Source organism: Dromiciops gliroides, chromosome 2 (assembly GCF_019393635.1).
Source record: "Dromiciops gliroides isolate mDroGli1 chromosome 2, mDroGli1.pri, whole genome shotgun sequence".
Lineage (NCBI taxonomy): Eukaryota > Metazoa > Chordata > Mammalia > Microbiotheria > Microbiotheriidae > Dromiciops > Dromiciops gliroides.
The window spans coordinates 473206487-473230236 of NC_057862.1; the positions used below are offsets into that span (position 1 = coordinate 473206487).

General features: G+C 39.5%; 1 protein-coding gene across 1 annotated transcript in view; it reads left to right on the forward strand.

Moving 5' to 3' along the window:
• The window catches only part of PLB1 (phospholipase B1), a 180606-nt gene that overhangs the window by 154392 nt on the left and 2464 nt on the right, over positions 1-23750 (forward strand). The window contains exons 51-55 of the mRNA XM_043980996.1: positions 7069-7157; positions 7377-7458; positions 10971-11075; positions 11822-11917; positions 23006-23080. Coding sequence (XP_043836931.1) covers positions 7069-7157; positions 7377-7458; positions 10971-11075; positions 11822-11917; positions 23006-23080 — 447 coding nt within the window. The remainder of the gene's footprint in view (positions 1-7068; positions 7158-7376; positions 7459-10970; positions 11076-11821; positions 11918-23005; positions 23081-23750) is intronic.

Sequence of the window (23750 nt, forward strand, 5' to 3'; positions counted from 1 at the left end):
TTCGAACCCAGGTCCTCCTGATTCCAGGGCCAGTGCTCTATCCACTGCACCACCTAGTTGCCCCTGATGCACAATAATTTGCACAAGGAGAGGTGTTAAAGAGACCTAGAACAGGGAGTGGACTGATTGTGTAAGGAGAATGAGGGATGACAAATGGACAGATGACTATGGGGCTCGCTGGACAATCCCTGTATAGAGGAAGGCCCTCCTTCAACTTATCAGGATCCACCCCTCCAGAGGATTTATGGGAAGACAAGAGTTGTGCAGGATGAGGAGGCATGGCTGAGTTGAGGTCTGTGTTGCTGGAGGGAGTGGCTACATAAAAGAGATACTTTTTGGACTTGTATTCCATGCTGGACATTGGCCAGGATAATGACAAACACCTTTCATGAACATGCTTTTCCTTGTTTTATGCCTGACTTGCTATTGATAACCAGCGGATTGTTGAACAAAGTGATCTATTATATGTTTCAAGAAGTCCCATATGATATTAATCCCATATGAATGGAGGAGAACTTTTTTTTTTTTTTTAGTGAGGCAATTGGGGCCAAGTGACTTGCCCAGGGTCACACAGCTAGTAAGTGTTAAGTGTCTGAGGCCGGATCTGAACTCAGGTACTCCTGACTCCAGGGCCGGTGCTCTATCCACTGCACCACCTAGCTGCCCCCGGAGGAGAACTTTTAAGGTGACATTCTGGTCACCTAAATCAAACGTATTTTTGTAGTCTACAAATCAAGGAGAGAGGGGTCTACATAGGAGAGAAGGAACATCCTTTGAAAAATTGAAATAATGTCATTTGCCATACAACTGATGCCTTTGGGGAGCAATTAACTGTTGTTGCTGCGGCTAAAAGCCTTAATGTATCTTTAGTCATATCTCCTAACCTAACTGGAACCACTCCTCCCAAACCACCCTAGACCATGATTAAATAACATACTAACCCAAAAAACACGAGCTCAGAGCCATGAAAAATGAAGAATAGCAGAGACAGGGAAGGTTGGGAAGACTAAGGGGAACAGATGCAAATGACAGATGACTAGAATGAAAGAGGGATAGACAGGGAGCTACTATAACAAATATTTATTAACTACTCTGCTAAACATTGGGAGGAGATACAAAAATGTAGATAAAACATAGTCCCTGCCCTCAAGGAGCTGTAGGGGAATAAGACGTCAATGCAGATAGCTGAAATGCACTATGATGAAAAACAAAGTGCTATGTGAGGGTTGAGGGGAAGGTTCTTACTTGGAAGATTTCCTAGTAAAGATTCCTAGAGGTAATCACTAATACCTTAGAGTGAACTGGCTTCCTTGGGGGCAGAAACTATCTTACTCATCTTTACATCCACAAAGAGTCCTAGGACAATGACTCACATAGTAGGCATTTAGTGCTATTTTTATTGGTCTGGAGGAGCAGAAGAAGAAGATCATGAGGCAAAGAGGAAAAGGAAGGCACACCATGCATTAGGCACAGCATGAGCAAATACAGAGAAGTAAGACACGTCTACTCATGGTAGAGACTGTAGAGGAAGTACTATGGAGGTTTTTCTCACTCACTCAGAGGAGTAGATAGCAATAGGTATAGTACAAAGCCAGCAGGGTCTACAGGGAAGAACTCACCCACTGAAGAGCCCACCCACTGAAATTAGGTGAGGAATTGCATAGAAAATACTCAGAAATGCACTTTACCACCACCATGACTTAGACACCAAGAGGTAAGGGAATTTAGACAGAATGACCTAATATTATGAGTCCTCTACAATTTCCATGATGATGATGATATGAATATAAGCAATTATATAAGGGTAAAACTAACAAACATTAAACTATTCTAAATCGTCACTCAAAATTCTCTTAAATCTTTGCAAAGGTTGGCATCTGGTTATTGAGTTATTTCCTTGGTGTTTATTATCCTCAAAAATCATTATTAACTCAAAGAACATAAGCTCTTGATATCTATTGCTAGGTTGTACTCCAGCAGACTCAATTTTTTGTTTGTTTGTTTGTTTTTTTGTCAGGGTAATGAGGGTTAAGTGATTTGTCCAGGGTCACACAGCTAGTAAGTGTCAAGTGTCTGAGGACAGATTTAAACTCAGGTCCCCCTGAATCCAGGGCCAGTGCTTTTTCCACTGCACCACCTAGTTGCCCCCCTTAATTTTTAATGCTACCAAAAAAGTATCTCTTCCACATGGCCCTGCTGACTTTGTATTTCACCATTTTAATTTAGTTTTACTATAAACAAAACGTGAGATGTGCAAACCTAGAGATAACCCATCCTAAATGTTCAAATGGAATGACTATTGGTGTTTGACCTGTGATAGAGCCTTCTGAGTTCATATTGGTCTGATCAGCCATAGTCGAACACACTGTACCTTCACCCCCAACATCATAATGTCATTTGATCTTCTTTGGGTACAAAGAACAAACCACAGCTACTGTAATAGGTATACAGCAATATCTTAAAACTGCCAATATGTACATTTTTTATTGCAAGGAAAATTGCATTTTTTCCAAGGTAATGATTGATTATCATTATTCCCTGGTATGCAACTTGCCTCTTCATCTATTTTGACTTCTTACTGCCTTCATGGAATTAAATGTCAATCCACCTCATTTAGTCAGAGCCTTGGGTCCCCATACCATAACTGATCCCTTTCATTTATGCTCTACTCTTTTAATCCCAATCTTTCATCCGTCCTACACATACACACCTGAACCCTTGAGCCCCACCTGACCCAGTAGAATATAAGATCCCAGAGAGGTATTATTGTTTCATTCTTTGTCTTGTATCCCTGGTGCCTAGCACAGTACCTGGTACATAGAAGGTGCTTAATAAACATTTGTTGAGGGGCAGCTAGGTGGTGCAGTGGATAGAGCACTGGCCCTGGATTCAGGAGGGCCTGAGTTCAAATCCAGCCTCAGACACTTGACACTTACTAGCTGCGTGACCCTGGGCAAGTCACTTAACCCTCATTGCCCCACATTAATAAAATAAAATTAAAATTAAAAAAAAAACATTAGTTGAACTGAATCCTACTTACTAATTCCCTCTTGTGTACATGGGGCCTCTCTAACACTTTTTCATAGAAAAAGAGACTATTTACTCCTCTGCTATTTACTGACCCAAATAGTTCCCTGACCATCCTAGGCTCAGAGGATGTGATGAAACAACTCAAAAAAATAGCCCCACTCTTCCACTGTGACTCATTTGTTTTGAGTGAACTAGTGCCTTTTTACATGGGAAAAAAAGCTATGAGTCAGCTACAAATCCCTAAAATCATCTTTATGGGCCTACAAGGGACCTAGTAGTGTCAGCTGATCTGCCATGAACTTCAAGGCTTGAAACCCAGTTTTCTCAAATTAAATGGCTGGGCTCAGTGACCTACTTCAAGGCATTCCCTGAAGAAGAGCCTTATATACAAGGATAGTTTGGGTACTTGTCAAGTAGGTGGTGATTATCTTCTGGGCCTTTCCATCTCTAGTTTCAGCATCCTTCAACTTGAACTGTCCTTTCTCCTAGGCAGTGCCCCAACTCTGGCACTATCTTTCTATCCTATTTATTCATTCATTTGTTTGTTCATTTGTTTGTCTGTCTGTTTGTTTTGGTGAGGCAATTGGGGTTAAGTGACTTAGCCAGGGTCCCACAGCTAGTAAGTGTCAAGTGTCTGAGGCTGGATTTGAACTCAGGTCCTCCTGAATTCAGGGTTGGTCCTCTATCCACTGTGCCACCTAGCTGCCCCCCCATCCTATTTAAATTGACCAGTAATACACCAGTCATTCAACAGAGGGCTGTCCTAAAATCAAGATCTTATAAAATAATTCCAAATAAAGAACACAAATTCATGAGATCTGGCATAATAATGGATGTCTGCATATATGAGTTATAAACTCTAATAATATAATTTCATTGTATGATAATAATATTAAGAATATAAATGATGTAATATGAATATAATTCATGTGTAAATAATATATTTATATATTATAATGACATACAAATATATAATAATATATGCTATAAGTTATCTGCCCTATAATAGGAAAATTTTATTCATCAATGATGACGGAAGATATAGGTGAGGTGGAAAGGGAGATGTTTCCTGGCATCCATCATATCATTATGTATGTCTATATGGTTGGCTTTGCTTACATTCCAATTAATCATCATTCTTCTAAATCCATTTCAACTCCAATCAAATGTCATCCCAACCCCCACCTCCATTTTAGTGGATCCCTAAGGAATGGAACAGAACTCTAGCTAAGCATGACTAGTGCCCACATATCTTCTAGGCTGTCTATCACATTGGCCTGTCCAACACTGCATTAAGCCACTCCTTAGGAAAACTCACTGTTTTTTCTACAAAAAGTTCCTTCTTGTTATTTTCATACAATTCCCAAATTAGATATGGAGGCCCATCTCATTTTTAGAATATGTGACTTTTTTCCAGATGAATTTTCCATGTCTAGCAGAAAACAATGATGATGTACTTACTTTATTTGCTAAAATTAATTTGGGAAGACACTGTCAAAGTCATGGACAGTGAGCCAGCTACAATTCCATAGGTCAATAGAGGATATTTAGGGGATTTTCCCCCTTTTTAAATAAGGCAGCCAACATCCCTAAAAAAAAGTCATCCAAATTATTTTATTTAATGAAACAACAATCTTGCATACCCTATCTATTTTCTTCAAACTGCAAACACATAGCACGATGTAAAGAGCATTGGCTCTGGAATCAGAGGGGCCTGGTTTCAAATTCTGCCTCTGACACAACCTGTGTGACCTTAGGCAAGTCACTTAACCTCCATAGGTTGCTGGCCAGGAGAGTAACTATAATTCCAACTACTAGAAGGCTAGAGGATTGCCTGTATATTCTGGAGTTATGAGCTACAGTGGGCTAAGCCAGTCTGGTGTCTGCATTAAGACTGTTAGCAACATGGTAAACCCCTTGGAGTTGGTGTCCACCAGGCTACCTAAGGAGGGACAAATCAGCCTAGGTTAGAAAGCTTAAAGTTCCTCCTACCATCAATAGTAGGACTGGGCTTGTGGGTACCTATTGTACTTCTAGATAAGGAAAACCAGTTTCAAAAAGAAATTAAATTAAATTTTAAAATGTGAAAGGAATTGAACTAAAGGGCTTCTGAGGTCCCTTCAAACTCTATGATCAGGGCAGCTAGGTGGCGCAGTGGATAAAGCACCAGCCCTGGATTCAGGAGGACCTGAGTTCAAATGTGGCCTCAAACACTTGACACTTACTAGCTGTGTGACCCTGGGCAAGTCACTTAACCCTCATTGCCCCAAAAGAAAAAGAAAAAAAAAGAAAAAAAAACTCTCTATGATCCCATGATTCTCTGTATGGTCAGCATGTTGCAATGGATAGAAGACTGGACTTGGAGTCAGGAAGGCCTAGGTTCAAATCCTCCCTCTGATATTTACCAACTGTTCAATAATGGGGAAATCACTTAACCTTGAGCTTTCATTTCCTCTATCTGTAGTAACCACCTCATGAGGTTGTTGTGAGGCTATTTTTAAAATGCATGAGAAACCCTTGGTCAATGTGAAGGGATGATCTGTGTGTCAGCTACCACAAAATTAGTTATGGATTTTTTTTGAATTTTAACTATTTAGTCATAGATGGGGATTTTAAAAATACTCCTTTCAGCCAAATCCACATGAACTATTTAAAATATTGGGTTCTGCAAATGACTCAATCTTCACCTCCCTCTTCCTTTTTAAAACAGTTACATGAATATGTTATTTCAAATATTAAATGAATAGAAAAGAGACTCAATGTTACATAGCAAAAACATTTCTGGACCCAGAATCAGAAGACTCTGCTCTGAGTCTGACTTGGACATTTCTTAATCCATTCATCAGCAATAATTTACTAAACACCTATTGTGTGCCAAGTGTTGTGTGAAGCATGGGAGATTCAAGGACAAAAGGGAGATAGTCCTGTACCTTAAAGAGCTTGCTGTATATTAGGAGGACAACATGGTACACATGAGCAAATACAGGCTATGGATGAAATGAATCCCCAGTGATGATGGGGGACAGGAACAACTGTGGGAAAGGCCTCTGGAAGAAAGTGGCATTTGAGCCACACCTAGAGGGAAGCTAGAGTTTCCAAGAGACAGAGGTGAGAAGGAAGAACATTCTGACTATGTAGAAACACAGAGGTGAGAGAGAGGATGTTGTGATCAGCTTCCCAAAGGGTAGACTGAAGTCATACTAGGAAGGGCTTCAAATGATCAGCAGAGGAGTTTGTATTTAACATAAAGACAAAGATTGAAATTTCTTTTTTTTTTTACTTTTTACTTTTTTTTTGGTTTGGTTTCTTTAGCATTTTATTTTTCCCCAATTACATGTAAAAACAATTTAACATCCATTTAAACAACTTTGTGTTCCAAATTCTAAGACTGAAGTTTCTGAAGCAGAAGGTGAAATGGTAAGACCTATCTTATAGGAAGGTGTGGGAGGTGTATCTTAGGTAAATTATGCAAATACCATGAGCCTCACTTCCCTTATCTAGAAAGTGGGGATAATGCTAATTGTACTGCCTGCCTCACAAGGGTGTTATAAGAAAAATATCTGGTATACTGGAAAATAATATATAAATGAGAATTATTATTATTAGACTTTGTTTCATGAATATTTGTGTCTTTATATAGAGGGGCATTTTGCTGCTATTGAAAAATAACAACATTGAAGAATCTCATTTAAAATGTTTTAAATCAGTATTTTCATTTTCTTTAAAAAATTGGTTTTTTCAACCAAATATCCCTATAGTTGCTACTCTGCCTCCCATTAAAATTATAACACTGTAAAAAGAGCCCCTAACTTGGGATCTAGCAACTCATTTTGTGTGTGTGACTTTCAGCCTCAGTTTCTTTATAACATGAAGGGTTAGACTAGGTGACCTCTAAGATTCCTTCAGCTCTAAATCTATGATTCTACAATCTCCAGGGTCCTTTCCAGTTCTCAACTTCTGTGATTCTATAGGATTCTTTCCTCATTCCTCTTGCTGTTCTTGGAGAATCAGCAAAGCCCATTCTTGTATCTCCTACAGCTGCCTCGAACTTTCATCAATGTGGTAGAAATTATGGAGATGGTTGATCTACGCCAGATACAAGGGGGAAAATGTGAAGTGACAACTGAGTAAGTGGCCAGACATATCTTCAGCAAGTCCCTAAACTAGTAGAGTTCATGGGAAGATGGGACAGGAAATCAGGTGCAGAGGAGTTTGGTGGAAATCAGCACCTACTTCGTGGCAGAGGAGGTGTCGGCCTCCTGGGTAAGACAAAGCCAGGCTGGGGACCAGCCAACTTGGACTGGGGTTTGATGGGACCCTTTATCTTAGCACTTCTTATTCCATAGATCCATTTGCCCTTGCTTTGGACGTTCCCTGGATAATTCTCTTGAACTGCAAGAAATGAAGGACATTAATAGACACTTCCAGGTAAGCTTCCAAACTTCTCTTTCACTGTTTTCCCTTTCTCCTGTCCTAGGAATGAACAGTTCCTTAATCATATGAGTAAAGACTCATGTTATCTGTCCAAGAAATATTTTTTGAGAGCAGGCCCATCCTCAAGATAGCATGAAAGTTCAAGAGCTGGGTCTGGAGTCAGACAACCTGGGCGAGAATTCTAGGGCAGCTTTTTGCTAGTCCCGTGTGATTCTGAACAAGTGACTTAATCTCTCTGGGTCTCAGTCCCATCCAATGTAAAGTGAAGAGGTTGGACTAGAAGAACTCCAAGGTTCTTTCGAGCTCTGAAACTTCAATTCTAGCAAGGGGGAAGCCTGCCCAATGATACTATACAGGCAGCCCTACATCCATCAGGTGAAGCCTGGTTAGCGGGGCAGGTTGGAAAGGAAATCATACTCCCCTGTTTCAGTTGTTGCTCTCTGGACCTAAAAAATAAATGAATGAATGAAAAGTGAGAAGTCTTCCTATGTACTTGGAATATAATTTGTATGTGTTGCAAAGGAAAATGGCAGATTACAGTGAACAGAGAGCCTGCCTCAGACTCAGGAACACTTGGGGTCAGGTCCCACCTTTGACAGACAACATATTCTTGAGGGCTTCCTCCTGGAGGAAGAGCAGTTGCTACTATGCATCAGCAGAGGGAGTTTCCTCCCTGGGGAGTAGTAACCTATACTGATGTATCACATGTCTGGAACAAATATATGTGTATGTATGTATGTACATATTAATTGCTAATTATTATATTTAGACACTGTAATATTAAGTATAATAAGATGATATTGATGTAATATGTACGTGTATAATACATTATTATTACATATATATATTCATATGCTTATCTATGTATCTGTTTTTCCCCAGTGGAAAAAAAATTTGAGGGAAATAGAAATATCTGCCTCAGATACTAACTGTGTAACCCTGAGCAGGTCATTTAACCCTGTTTGCCTTAGTTCCTCGTGTGTAAAATATGCTGGAGAAGGAACTAGCAAACCATTTCAGTATTTTTGCCAAGAAACCTTTTTTTTTTTCCTTTGAGGGCAAGGACTTTTTTTCTCTTTACCTTTGTAAACCCACCATTTAAAGTGTTAAACTTGGAGTCAGGAAGACCTGAGTTCAAATGTTGTCTCAGATAATTTCCAGTTGTGTGACCCTGGGAAAATCACTTAACCTCTCTCAGGCTCAGGATCCTCATCTGTAAAATGGGGATAATAATAAGAACCTACCTCCCAAATTTTTTGTGAAGATGAAATGATGTAATACAGAGCTAGCAAAAACATGCCTAATAGGCCACTCCCAAGTATGGCCAGAATGAGATTAAAATGTAATTGGGAAATATTTAACAAAATAAATAAAAATACAATTGAATATAGATAATGTTACTATATGGTTTTCTAAATCACTATGTAGCCCACAGGAATCCTTGTGTATGGTTTAGCGAGTGATGGAATGACATTCAGTCATTATGTTAGCTTTTAAGATGAAGATGACTATGGAAAGGATGGACTGGATGGGTAAGAGGATGCGAAGATATTGTGGAAGGATACAGTATAGCCTGAAAAGTGTACAGAGGCAGGGGTGGGGATAGCCAGACTATCTCCATCCCTCTCCCCTTTTCCTGGCTTATTGCCTTAATAGAAGCCTCAGCTTTTGGAGGCATCAGTATGTAGCAGCTCCTCCTCCCCAATCTGCTGCCTGCAGCTGCAGCCCAGACTCACTCCCCTCAAAGCACAGAGGCCAATGATGGCCCTGATGAAGTGAATAGCATTAGTTACCAGCATGAACCCAGGATGACACAGCAATTAAATCTCTCTCTCATCCAGCACCCTCACCCATCATCACATGGTCCATCTCTCACCCAGAGACATGGGAAAGAAATAAATATTTATGTTACTGCTAGTCCTTGGTCTTTAAAAAAATTATTATTTTGAACTTAATAAATATTAGCAAAGCTCAACATTTCAGCATATAAAGAATAGAAAAGAAAATTATATTTGAAACTGTCAACTTCTATTATGTACAGTTTTAAAATTGTATATTAAATTAAACATTTTAGAACAAATCCTGCCCTTCTTGTCCATGCCCCCTTCTGAACTTCTTTTTTCTCTTTTGTGTATTTTAAGATGTTTCATTGATGTACTTTTCTTACATCATGCTCACTATCCCACAACTTCCCTCCTTTCAAGATCTCTTGGAACCAATAATTATGAAACAAATCAACAAATTGACTATGTCTGTAAATATATGTCGTTTAGGGCCAGCTAGGTGGCACAGTGGATAAAGCACCAGTCCTGGATTCAGGAGGACCTGAGTTAAAATCTAGCCTCAGACACTTGACACTTACTAGCTGTGTGACCCTCTAACATTATTTTTGTGATCTTCTTTTATACATTGTTTCCATTTCATATATGCATTTCCTATCTCCTTTTCCCAACTAGACCATAAACTTCATGAGGGCAAGAATCAAGTAACATATTCACCAGAGTGCCTAGGGAAAATAATCAATAAATGTTTCTTAAGTTCATGAAATGCTAAGGGTCCATTCTTCAGCTGGAAGTTAATTTACTCTCTTCAGCTAAGCCAGCAAGAGACATCCCCAGTCTGGGTTAAATCTGAACTGATGAGCTTGATCTGAATAACCCTAGGTCTTTATATCCCTAGAAAAAATGAGAGCCAGGGCCAGAACAGTGGATATAGCATCAGATTTTTTTTAATACATTGATTTTGTTGAACATTATTTTCCTTACTCTTTATCTCTTCCCTTTTTAAAATAAGGGATGACTCTCAGGGAGTTAAGAAGGGGTGAGATCCAGTGGAAAATGTAGGTGGTGTAAAAACAAAAGATCTCAGTAAAATTCTATTTTTAAAAAAGAATAAGGGTCACCATTAACACAGACAACCAGGTCAGCTACACAGATCCAACTTTGCAAAGGATTTATGGGATGGAAACCAGAGTGCTTCTCCCCTTGAATATTACCTTTGCCCTTATTTGCCTAGGTAGCTTGATAGTTGCTTCAGTCAGCAAGCATTTATTAAGTACTGTACCTGCTGTATGTCAGACACTGTGCTTGGCACTGAGGATGCAATTCAAAAAGGTTGACCAGTCCCTGACCTCAAGGAGTTTACATTCTACAAGGGAAAGACAACAAATCACAGATAAATAAATGGCCCCACAGAAAAATACATTGGGGCAGGGGTGTTGGTGAGAGGCACTTAACAACTGGGAAAATCAGAATCAGAAAAGGCCCCTTGTAGGAGATGGTTCTGGAGCTGAACCTTGAGAGGAGCTATGGGTTCCTCGAGGTAAAAGTGAGGAGGAAGAGTTATTCCAGGCACCTGAAAGCAGCCCAATCCAAGTTCTGCAGTAAAACACCCTCTGACCAATAAGCTATTAACAAGCAGAGCTCCCAAGTGATTGGGACTTCAGGGAAGATTGAGGATGGCATGGAAGGTAACTGACATTTGGGGCCTCTCTCCCCCATTCCCAGAGTGGCAGCTCAATGATTACCTACAGTCACCAATACATGGAGCGGGAGGACTTCGCTGTGGTGGTGCAGCCATTCTTTCAAAGCACTGTGGTCCCATTGGATGATGTAAGTTGGGGGCTTTTCTTGGAGGGGAAGGATTTAATCCTGTTTAGGGGATTTATGTCACACGGGACTTTTTCTTCCCGGAAGAGCCATGGGCACAGTTTTTTCTGAATTAATTTCCCCAAACCTCTCTGCAGGGTTGGAAATATATCGCCAGGATGGAGGGGTGAGGGGGTGGGGGGAGTGGGAAATCTTTGGGGGAGGAATTACCTACCCCAGGACTTCTTAAAATGTTTCTACTCGTGACTCCTTTTCCCCTGAGAAATTTTTACATGACCCCAGGTATATAGGTATATAAAATAGGTATGCATAACCTTTTATTGTTGCCAAATTCTTTGCAAAACCCACATTTGGTTACATGACACCATATGGGGACCCACAGTTTAAGGACTTTTGACCTAACCACACTCTCAGTGGTTATTAACTTGGGTTAGACTGCAACTGTAACCCAATCGGTTGGTCCCTCTGCAGGTAACAGTATAGAAGAATGAGAAGAAAGGATACAGGTGTCATGCAAATAGTCAGCATTCAGACCAACGCATTAAAAGAAAACTTCAAAAATCCACATTTTTATTCTGCTTTATCTAAACTAATGACCAGCATCCGTGTATGGGCTGATGGTTAAATTAATTGGGCAGATCTTTCTCAGCTTCAAAGCTTGAACTGGTGATAGGATCCATGCCCATTTCACCTTCAAGTGAAGAAGGCTCTTCTTTCCTAGAAGATAATCCCTTTGTGTTTGCTTGCAGAAAGGAAAGCCAGACCTGAGCTTCTTCTCTGTGGATTGTTTTCACTTCTCTGAGAGGGGACATGCAGAGATGGCCATTGCCCTCTGGAACAATATGGTATGTGATGGGCGGTATGGTCCAGCTTCTTCATGAACAGCTCCGCATTGAGAACGCCTTCTAGTGCCCACAACACCCCTTCTGGCTTGTGGCATCCCTGTCTTTCCAAAAGCTTAATTTGACTGTAGAGCTCAGTTTATTTGTCCTCAAAGGTTTGTTTATTTAAAATACTATAGCTCAGGGGCAGCTAGCTGGTGCAGTGGATAGAGCACTGGCCCTGGAATCAGGAGGAACTGAGTCCAAATCCAGCCTCAGACACTTAGCACTTACTAGCTGTGTGACCCTGGGCAAGTCACTTAACTGCAATTCCCTCACCAAAAAAAAAACACAAAACAAACAATAAATACTGTAGCTCCATATTGGCAGTAGGGGCAGCTGGGAAGTGTAGTTTTTCCAGGCAGAAGGAGACACTGAAGGATGGAACTTCTAGGGAAGGGGAGGCCAGGAAACTTTGGAGAGAGAAGAGAACTCAGGGCTTCTCCTTCTCACAAGACTCTTTCATTTTATGATCTTTCAATCTCACCTACGCCCTGGGAAAACTTCAAATCCCAGAAGCCCCTGCTTCTGATATAGAGCTACCATACATAGGTGGCCCAAGTCTACTTTTCTGTAAGGCAAGCTTGAACATATCCCTGGTGAGATCAATTATGTTCCCTTCTTTCTTTATACATCCCCATTTCAAAAGAGCAGAACAAAAGCAGCAGGTTTCCAAGTCCACTCCTTTCTTCCTTTACTTTTCTTCTTACCTGCCTCTCTTTTTCTTCCCTTTAATTCCCTTATTTACCCTCAGTGATTGCTTTTGTTGGCATATGAAAGTGGAGATCCACCTCCTCCACATTACTGGGCTCTTCTCATTCTCTGTGCCTGCTACTGAGGAGGGTGAGGGGAGAAAAAAGGAAGGTATCATATAAACCCCAGAATGTATGCAGACAGTGATCTCACATTCTTTTCATCATATAGAATTTTGTATTCCTTTTTGGGGGGTTGATTTTAGTCTAATTTATATGATCATTATTTGTATGTATGTCTTTTCAATTTTGTTAGATAATAAATTCCTTGAGGACAGGGATTATGTTTTTATATGTATGGCTGTATATATATATATATATGTGTGTGTGTGTGTGTGTGTGTGTGTGTATGTATGTATCCTCAGTATACTATAGTAGATGGAATATTAGTCTTGGAGTCAGGAAGGCCTAGGTTCACATTCCACTTCTGACCACCTTATTAGCTATATAAGCATGGAAAAGTCACAATTTCTTTGAGTCTCAAGTTTTATCATCCCTAAAATGAAGATAATATTTCTGGCATTTAAAACTTTTTTCTTCTCACTCTATATCCCCAGCATTTAAAAACTATTCTTTACTAACTGATTGACTCATTGTAGTCTGACCCCCACATTTCCATTCTTATTCTTTACTCCCTGGCATGCACACTGTGGTTTGGCCAAACTGCCCTTCCCAATGTTCTTCTAACAGTGGTTTGCATGTCTTTGCACTGGGCAGCCTACATGCTGAGAAGATACTCTCTCCGTCTTGGAATCTTTTTTCCTTCAGGATTCAGCAGAAGTGCTGTCTTCTACAGGAGACCCTTTCTGGGCTCCCTGGCTGTTTGTGACTACCCATCTATGTTTATCTTCTTTCTATATATCTAACTCTATATCTATCTATATCTCTCTGTCAGTCTGTCTGTCTATCTAACGTCCCTATATTATATAGGCCATGTAAACTAAACTCTGTGGAGCCTTATCTCAACTCCTGCTCCTATTGATATATCAGGTTCCTGGAGTTAGTTTGGGTTCTAGGGTTCTAGCACAGAGAGATTCTCTAATGTCATTGGTTCAAGTCCCCATTCCTGTGTGCTCTCCCCTCCCCCAAATATTGCCAGCTGAGAATAATTTAGTCAGCCATCCTTAAGTAGCTTTTAGAAAGGGGCATTTTCTAATTTACAATAAAAATAGTTGGTACTAAAAAAAATTTTTTTTAAACTACAAATCTCTGTGTCTATGAATATAATTGTATTTCCAACAAGTATACGCAGAATTCATGAAAAAGTGGTTTCAAGCATAGAGAGCCCATGTGGGAAAAGGGTGACCCACCACACCTTGCTTTTGGAAATCCTTTTCTCCCACTCATGGAGTGCTCAAGAAGTTCCCTGTAATGATAATAAATATTTGACCATCAGTCCTTGACTCCCTGTGCAGACACCACCAGCTGATCTGGGAATGAGGCTAGGACACCAGTGCCCTTTGAAGTTTACTTTGTTTGTCTATCTCTGCTTGAAACCAAGGCCTCTCCTCTACAAGTGATTCTCCCTTCAGTGGTGTGCTGGAAAGCCACACTTGCTCTGACCTTTGGAAATCTTCTTTTCTCAATTTGGTCGATAATTTATAGATGAAACCTGGAGCATAGCCAAATTTTCTCAGCCAATACAAACACAATTCTTATTTAATCTATTCCAGTTGAAGGTCTTTTTTAGATTTAATTTAAGGCCTGTGATTGAGTGATTGAGACATGTTCTCACCTAGTTAAGATACCAAGACTAAAATTCTGTGAGGTAGTTTTAACCCCACCCTTATACTCTCCCTTCAGTTTTAATATTTGATGTTTTCATTAAATCTACTGGAGTATGTTTGGCAAAGATCAGATCATGGCTATCTGTTTAGTGCTTTGGAGATGCTCTGCATTTCCTTTTTGAATGCCTTCCCCAGAGCCTTGTCACTAAGAAGCCTTGGGAAAAGCCTGTGTGGTACAGTTCATAATCAAATCCAGTAATTCATATTCTCCCATACTTCCAAATACATAATGATACAATTAAACAAACATTTACAAAGTTCTAATAGGCTACACACCTTTATTGTTGCTTACAAAAAGGACCTTCCTCAACCCCAAACATAAAGAAAAGGTGAAAAAAAATGTCTCCACTCTCAAAGGGAAGGGCAGCTAGGTGGAATATTGTAGAGTGCTGGATTTGGAGTCAAGAACACTCTGTGAGTTCAAATCCAGTCTTAGACACATACTAGCTGTGTGACCCTGGGCAAGTCACTTTGCCTCAGTTCCTCATCTGTAAAATGAGCTGGAGAAGGAAATGGCAAAGAACTATAGCATCTTTACCAAGAAAACCCTAAATGGGGAGACATAACTGACATGATTGAATAACAAACTCAATGGGAAAAGCTGATCTCTTACATATCACAAAATTGTTAGAGATAGATCAAAACTGATACCAAATAAACAAGAAAAAGTGTAAAGTTGGGATCGCTTCAACTTGACCAATGTAAACAAGTCATCACACACCAAAAATGGGAAGTGAATAAAAGAACAGATAGTGACATAGACTATCACTGTTTCCTAGAAGAATTAAGTGGATAATAAATCAATCACCATGGGGAAGAGATCAAAAGAAACCAGAAACTGCTGTAGTAAACAAACATTTATCTCCTTCCCAATCAAAAATATATGATATCCAAGGGCAACACTTACTTAGAATATAGATTTATTTGTTTATAATTCTTAATATCAAGAGAGTAAAAAAATAATGAGACACATGCCTATTTCACTATCATGAAAACTCTCCAGAATAAAGTACAAATTGAAGAACTTCCTTATAGATGGTGATATCCTACATCTAATCTTATTTACATATAAAAATTATTCTGATTGCATCAAATCCTAAAACATTGCAGAACCTACTAAATGAGATGTATAATAACTCAGAAGAGTTCATCCCAAGAAAAACTTAAGTGGAAGAAGAATACCTATTGTCCATACCATGATATGTAGTTGGATTGATAATTCATAGCTTGAATCCATTTATATATAATAATGGCCATAATTAATATAACATATGAGAATAATAGCTAATACTTATATAGTGCTTACTGTGTGCCAGGTACTATGCTGAGTGCTTTACAATTATTATCTCATTTGATCCTTATAACATTTGATCTTCCTTTTATTTTCCCTATTTTTGAGATAGGAAACTGATGCAAACAGAAGTTAAGTGACTTGTTCAGGATCACAAAGCTAGTAAACGTCTAAAGACTGATTTGAACTCAGCTCTTCATGACTTTAGGTCTAATGCTGTATCCACTGCTCTACCTAGGTACCCTGGATATAGGCACAGATATAGATATAGATCCATATAGAGAAAGAGGGAGAGAGGGAGGGAGGAAGGGAGGGAGGGAGGGAGAGAGAGAGAGAGAGAGAGAGAGAGAGAGAGAGAGAGAGAGAGAGAGAGAGAGAGAGAGAGAGAGAGAGAAAGGGGGGAGGCAGAGAAAGAATACATAAATGTATATATACATATATTATATGTGTTTATTGGATAGACACTGTGCATGGACAACGAACTGGGACCAGAACTGAATCCGAATGGAAGAAGAGTAGGATGGATTATCTTTGGGAAATTACATAGTGCTTTTAATGACCCCAAGCTTCTCCCTAAAACAAAGGCCCAACTTTATGACATCAACAGCTCCATAGCCATAAGTCATAGAATATCCTTGACTCTGAAAAATTAAAGCTGTGAATCATCCAAAAAGTGCATGGTAGTTGTGAGCAAGCTACAACATATTCCCAAAGAAGAATTGTACAGGGGAAGTGGTGAAAAGCAGCTGCTTCTCAAATGTTTCCCACTCACGACCTCTTTTCACCTGAGAAATTTTTACACAACTTCGGGTTTATAGGTATATAAAATTGGTATACAGACAAAACATTTACTGCCAAATTGTTGCAATATCCACATTCAGTTATGTGACCCCATATGGGGTCATGACCCACAGTTTAAGAAGCCTTATTATAAAGGATATTGTCAGAGAGATAAATGACCAGAAATTGAGGTTGGTCAAGCAAGGGATAACTGATGGACAGCCATTATGCTCCATTTTTTTTTACACAATGTGAAGAGGTGTAGCGGAAGGTCTCCAACATGTCAGGTGACCCCCATCTTCCCCCAGAGTAGCCTGACAGGAGAAGATAAATCAGTCGGACAAGATAAGACAGTATGAATGCACTATGACCTGCACCACTGAAGGGAATACTCAGACTGATAAAATTATATATTCCTCCAAGTATTAAAAAGTCTTCCCTGAGCCTAGCAAAATGAGTTGCACGTAGTAAGCACATAAGTGGTTTGGGTTTTGTTTTGTTTTGTCTTTTTTTAAATGTGTGTGTTTTTTTAAATGAATGAGTAAATGATGGAAAGACTAGACTAAGGACTTCACAAATGTTTGGTTTATGGTCAGCAACCGCAATGACTTCATCGACATTATTATCTTTTCAATGTATTCGTTGTTATCGCTTTTATCTATTCTAATAGACATATCCCCTATGGGACTACTGGCTATAATTATATAGTGCTGTCTCCTATTTTTCATAGTGTACATGATAACCCTTACACTTGTGTTCTCAGACAAAATCTCTTCCTTATCCCAAAGTCTTCCTTTCATCTGGTCTCAGTGGTAAGCTGATCCTTTCACCTGTTGAATACATCCCATAATCTTTTCCCATAGCAACTAAGCAGTCTGCAATCTTCCCCTTTCTGTAGTTTCTCGTCTTGTGGATGAGGATGGTGCATGCCAGACATTACTGTATGCTCACATCTGTCAATCCAGCACTTCTGTCTCATAGTTTGCCTGGCTGACTCATAACAGGCTTTCTCTTTGGCTTTACAATTGTGCCTTCTCCAGCAGCCTTTTCATGTCTGAATAAAACATCCAGAGTCTGACATCAGCTGCAGCTCAAGAGCAGGGAAGCAGGACAGCACAAGGGATTGAATATCAGGGCCTCTGTATTCTCAGCTCAGCTCAGCTACTAAGAGGGGAATGTGGCCCAAGAGGGGAATGGGTTATCTCAGTCTGTCTTGGTGGTGTTGCCACAAAAATTAGCCTGCCCTGCCCATTTCTTTTATTCGGTTATTTCTTCCAAGGGGTGCTATGACGTCATTTAAACATCATCCCACTCAGACTACTGACGCCACTCTTTCAGCCTTGGGAGCCAAATTACCATCAGGACATCTCTGAGTCACCAACAGTGATGTTATCACCAGCACTTTCACAATCCAATCCACTGGGTACCCAGGTTTCTCCCCCAAATCTGTTTTGGATGACCATTTCTACTTCAACAACCAATTTGTCTTCTTTCCTTTAAAGATGCTGTACTTTGGGGCGGCTAGGTGGCGCAGTGGATAAAGCACCGGCCCTGAATTCAGGAGGACCTGAGTTCAAATTCGGCCTCAGACACTTAACACTTACTAGCTGTGTGACCCTGGGCAAGTCACTTAACCCCAATTGCCTCACTAAAAAAAAAAAAAAAAAAAGATGCTGTACTTTATTCTGGTCTTCCTTTCCTTTTCTAGGGGACTTAGGAAAATCAAAAGATTCAAGTGCCAGAACCAAAAACACTTTTCCCCCCTCTTCTCCTTTCTTCCTCTAGTTACTTTCCCTGCTCCTTTCCCATCATTCATTGTTTTGGGAGGGGAAGATTTCATTGGTACCATATTTTTAAAATAATATTTTATTTCCCCCAAATTACATGTAAAAACAATTTTTTTTTTTAGTGAGGCAATTGGGGTTAAGTGACTTGCCCAGGGTCACACAGCTAGTAAGTGTTAGGTGTCTGAGGCCAGATTTGAACCCAGGTACTCCTGACTCCAGGGCCAGTGCTCTATCCACTGCGCCACCTAGCTGCCCCGTAAAAATAATTTTTAACATTTTAAAAGAAGTTTTGAGTTCCAAATTCTACTCCTCCTTCCCCTCCCTCCCTGACACGATAAGCGATCTGATATAGGTTATACATGTGCAATCATTACATTGGCACTTAAAAAAACAACAACAATGCTATCATTTCTAATACTACGCTTCCCCCTCCCCCAGAATCAACTCTATCTCAACGCAAAGATGTATACTTAAGAAAAATAAATTGAAACACTGTATCTGGCATCCTTTTCCTTAATCTTCATTAGAAGTCCACCACTGACTCTGGATTTGGGGTACTGGCTTCAAATGCTGGTTCCAATGCTCTTGGTTAACCTCTGTGGGCCTCAGTTTCCTTATTTGTAAAGTGAGAAGATTGGAACATATATATATATATATATATATATATATATATATATATATATAATACCTTGGCCAACCTTTTTCTAAAAGAGCTATGTTTCATCATCACTTCTCTAGAGTCTCTACTAGTCATTGATCAACCATTCATTCTTCTCTCTTCATCTTCTGTAGGATTTAAAGCAAGAGCCCTAGGGATAATCTACTCTGAATTTCTCATGCTACATCTGCCCAGAAAGGTTAAATAATTGGCCTAAGGTCACATAGCAGGAATTGTACTCTCCATCTCTGGTTTTTCCACTCCTCTTTTGAGGTTTGTCATCACATTAATAGTTGACATGTATAGAATACTTGACTGTAAAGAACACTTAACAGACATTATCACCTTCAATCCTCACCACAACCCTTTGAGGTAAGCCACAGATGTCCCAAGTGTGAGTGGATAGTTACTTCCTTGAGTGGACAGTAACAACCAGGCTGACAATCCCCCTGCCTCAGAACCACACTTATTTCCCTATGCATAGGGAGAAGGAATTTGTGGTGTAGCATGCTGGACTTGGAGTCAGGAAACCTTGACTCTCCTATCCTGGCTCTGAGATTTATTTGCTGTGTGACCATGGGCACATGGTCCAGGGGAGCTCTTTGTAAATGTTAAACTATAACATGAATGTGAGTTCTTACATTATCTTCAGCCCCAGTCCATCAGGGACCTTGCACTATGGGGCTAGGACACAAGGTTAAACCTTTGACCAGGAGACAGTGTTCTCCCCATCCGCTGTCCTATTTTGGAAGAGAAGATAAAGCTGAATGATTTCATCCAAGATCTGCCCAGAGATAAAATTACAGAATTTTGCAAACTACTTGGTGTTCTCTCCTTGCTTGCATTCCCCTCCCCCCTCTGGCCCAGAATGCCATGTGCTTTATCTTTTAAAAATTCCCATTTATTTATTGTGACATTTTGAGTTCCAAGCTATCTCCCTCCCTTTCTCCCAACCCCTCATTAGAGAAAGCCAATGTTTGATACAGATAATTGTGAAACCACACAATGCATACTTCTACCAGTTATTTCTCTGAAAGTGGATAGCATCTTCCTTCCCAAGTCCTTCATAGTTAATATGAATGATAATATTACTCAGAATGGCTTAGTCATTCACACTTACTCTTCAAACAATGTTGCTGTTACTATAGACAACATTCTCTTGGTTGGACTTGTTTCATTTTGCATTATTTCATGTAAGTCTTTCCATGAAAAATCAACCTGTCATTTCATACAGCAAAGTAGTATTCCATCACAATTAAACACCACAACTTATTCATCCATTCCCCAATTGATGGGCATCCCCTCAATTTTCAGTTCTTTGTCACCACAAAAGACAGCTGCTATAAATATTTTAGAACGTATAGGTTCTTTCCTTTTTCCCTGATCACCTTGGGAAATAGACCTAATAGTGGTATTGCTAGGTCAAAAGGTATATACGTGGTTCTATAATTCTTTGAGCATAATTCCAACTTGCTCTCCAAAATGGTCAGATCAGTTCAGAGTTCCACTAACAGTATTCTAGTGTCCCAATTTTTCCACATCCCCGCCAGCATTTTTATTTTCCTCCTATCATTTTAGACAACCAGGTATGTGTGAAATTATATTTCAGATTTGTTTTGGTTTTGTTTTTATTTTTGTGTATGGGAGGCAATAAGGGTTAAGTGACTTTCCCAGGGTCACACAGCTAGTATTAAGTGTCTGAGCCTGGATTTGAACTAAGATCCTCCTGCATCCAGGGCCAGTGCTTTATCCACTGCGCCACCTAGCTGCCCCCTCAGATTTGTTTTAATTTGATTTAGAGCATTTTTTTCATATGACTATAAATAGCTTTGATTGCTTCTTCCCAAAATTGCCTGTTCATAGTCTTTGACCATTTATCAACTGGGGAATGACTTGCATTCTCATAAATTTGACACAGTTCTCTATATATTTGAGATATGAGTCCTTTATTTGGAAAACTGGCAAAAAAAATTTCACAAAATATTCTTCTTTCCTTATAATCTTAACTACATTGGTTTTAGTTATATAAAACTTTTTAGTTTAATATAATCAAAATTTTCCATTTTATATCCCACAATGCTCTCTATCTCTTGTTTATTCATAAATTCTTCTCTTATTCATAAATCTCATAAGTAATATGTTCCATTCTCTCTTTCTGTCTAGGTCCTATATTCATTTTGACTTTAACATGGTAAATGGTGTAAGATATTGGTCTATACCTAGTTTCTGCCAGACTGTTTTCCAGTTTTCCCAGTAACTTTTGCCAAATAACAAATTATCCCAAAAGTTTTAGATCTTGTGTTTGTCCAATACAAGATTACTATAGTCATTTACTATTGTGTATTGTCTATCTACTCTATTTCACTTATCCACCATTCTATTCCTAAGCCAGTATCAGATACTTTTGATAATTTCCACTTTCTGACATAGTTTAAGATCTGGAATTGCTAGACCTCCTATCTTTACATTTTTCATTAATTCCTTTGATATTCTTGACCTTCTGTTCTTCCAGATGAGTTTTGTTATTACTTTTTCTAGCTCAATAAAATATTTTTTAGTAGTTTAATTGGGATGGCACTGAATAAGAAGATTAATTTAGGTAGAAGCCATACACTTTATGAGAGTTTATTATAGAGCCAGAAAAAACCTCAATCTCTGTCTAGCCCAAACACCTGTGATTTAGAGCTGGAGCCAAACTTGTTTCTGGTTTAACGTAAGGAAAAATTCACTAACAATTAGTCAAGTGTCTGAAGTTGGATTTGAACTCAGGTCCTCTTGAATCCAGGGCCAGTGCTTTATTCACTGCATCACCTAGCTGCCCCCAATGTTATCTCTAATAATAATAACTCACCTTTAAAAAATAAATTTCACTGATATCTTTTACATTGCATTATTTTATCATTTCCCAATATAGCTTTCTTCTCACCCAAACCTTCAAACTACCCCTTGTAATGAAAAAGGAAGAGAAAAGAAAAAAATTTAGCAAAACTCACCCACACATCAACTGAATCTGACAGTATGTGAACCATTCCACAACTACAGTCCCCCACATCTGCAAAGATAGGGGGAACTGCATTTCCTCATTTCTTTTTTGAAGACAGGATTGGTCATTATCATTATAGAGCATTCAATTTCAACATTTTTGTTGTTGGGTTGAGCTTTTTTTTTTTATTTCTCTAGTCATTGTGTATATGGTTTTCCTGATTCTGCTTGTTTTACTCTGCATCCATTTATAGAAGATTTCCCCAAGCTTCTCTGAATTTTTCACATTTATCATTTCTTTGAGTTCAGCAAGATGTCATTACATTCATGTGTCAAATGGATAGGCAACTGCTTTATTTCCAGGTCATTGCTTTCACACATACACAAATTAAATGTTGGTAACTCACTTACTTTATATAACATTTTTCTTGCCACAGTCCTGTGAGGTAGTTAATGCCAGTGTGATTGTTTCCATTTTGTAGATGAGGAAATTGAGGCCCAGAGGGAATACACGATTTCTCTATGGTCACACAGTTACTTAGTGAGAAAACCAGGTTTTAAACCCAGGTCTTTTGATTCCAACATCAGTCCACCATACCCTCTGACCCACTGGAGAAAAATCTGCTTCTCTCTGATAGGGTCCAAAAAAAAAAAACAGAGAACTTACTTTTATTCCTCCCTCACCACACTGAAAGTGACCCTCTCATATTTAGTTTTACTATTTCCATGTGAGGGTGATTTGGGGTTGATAGATTGGTTTCCAAGAACTCTCTCAAAATATGAGTTTGAGTGTTGTGCTGTGTTGTGCTGTGCTGTGTTGCATTGTGTTGTATTGAATTCCCTCAGTGCTCCTCTCCTAGGTGAAGGTTAGTGCCATTCCATCAGCTTCTTCCCATTCTTTCAGAGGCAGAAGAAAGTATGTGTGGTGGGCCCAACCACTCTTTTCCCCCTGTGTCAGGCAGCTCTGGCAGTAAGTGGAATCTGAAGGATCAACTTTCTCTGTGCTCTGTTTCAGTTGGAACCAGTGGGCCAGAAGCAGACCTACAACAACTTCACTTATAGCAGGACAAAAGTCAAGTGTCCAACTTCTGTAAGTAAAAGTCTATCCAGCTCTTGTTCTGTCCTGCTCCCTCCCCCGTGTAATATCATCTTTCCTTACTGTCTGTCCAGTGGTAAAGTGCTTTTAGTTCCAAAGGCTCTTTGGTTAGACTCTTTTGATAAACTCTAATTCAGATTTTCTTAACCTGGGGTCCAGAAACTTAAAAAAAAAATCATAATTAGTTGCCTTTGTAACCCCATGAATTTTATTTTGTTCATTTTAAAGAGGTCCATAGGCTTCCCTAGACTGCCAAAGTGGTTCTGTCTCCAAAAAAAGTTTAAGACTTCCTGCTATAGGCTATCCCTTGTATCCCTAGCACCTGTGGGTCAGGCCTTGTGTCAGAGTCTGACACCTAGGGCTTATTGATGGGTCTAGCATGAACAAAGTCCTCACCTAGACCTGCCACTCTCAAACCTTGTGAGGTTTTAGCAGCCTTGTGTAATTCCAGAGATCAAGGGTTGGCATAGCAGCTGGTAGCAGAGGAGCCTGGACCTGCATAAGAGCAAATGACACTCCCTTTGGCTGAGATCCCTTGGAATAACCCACTTCCTGACACCTTCACTGTCAGCATGTTCCACTTTCCCCATAATAGCCTTCAGAGCAGGGGGTCAATAATTCTAATAGACCTTAAAAGGAGAGGCTGGATGGAAAGGACTTAGAA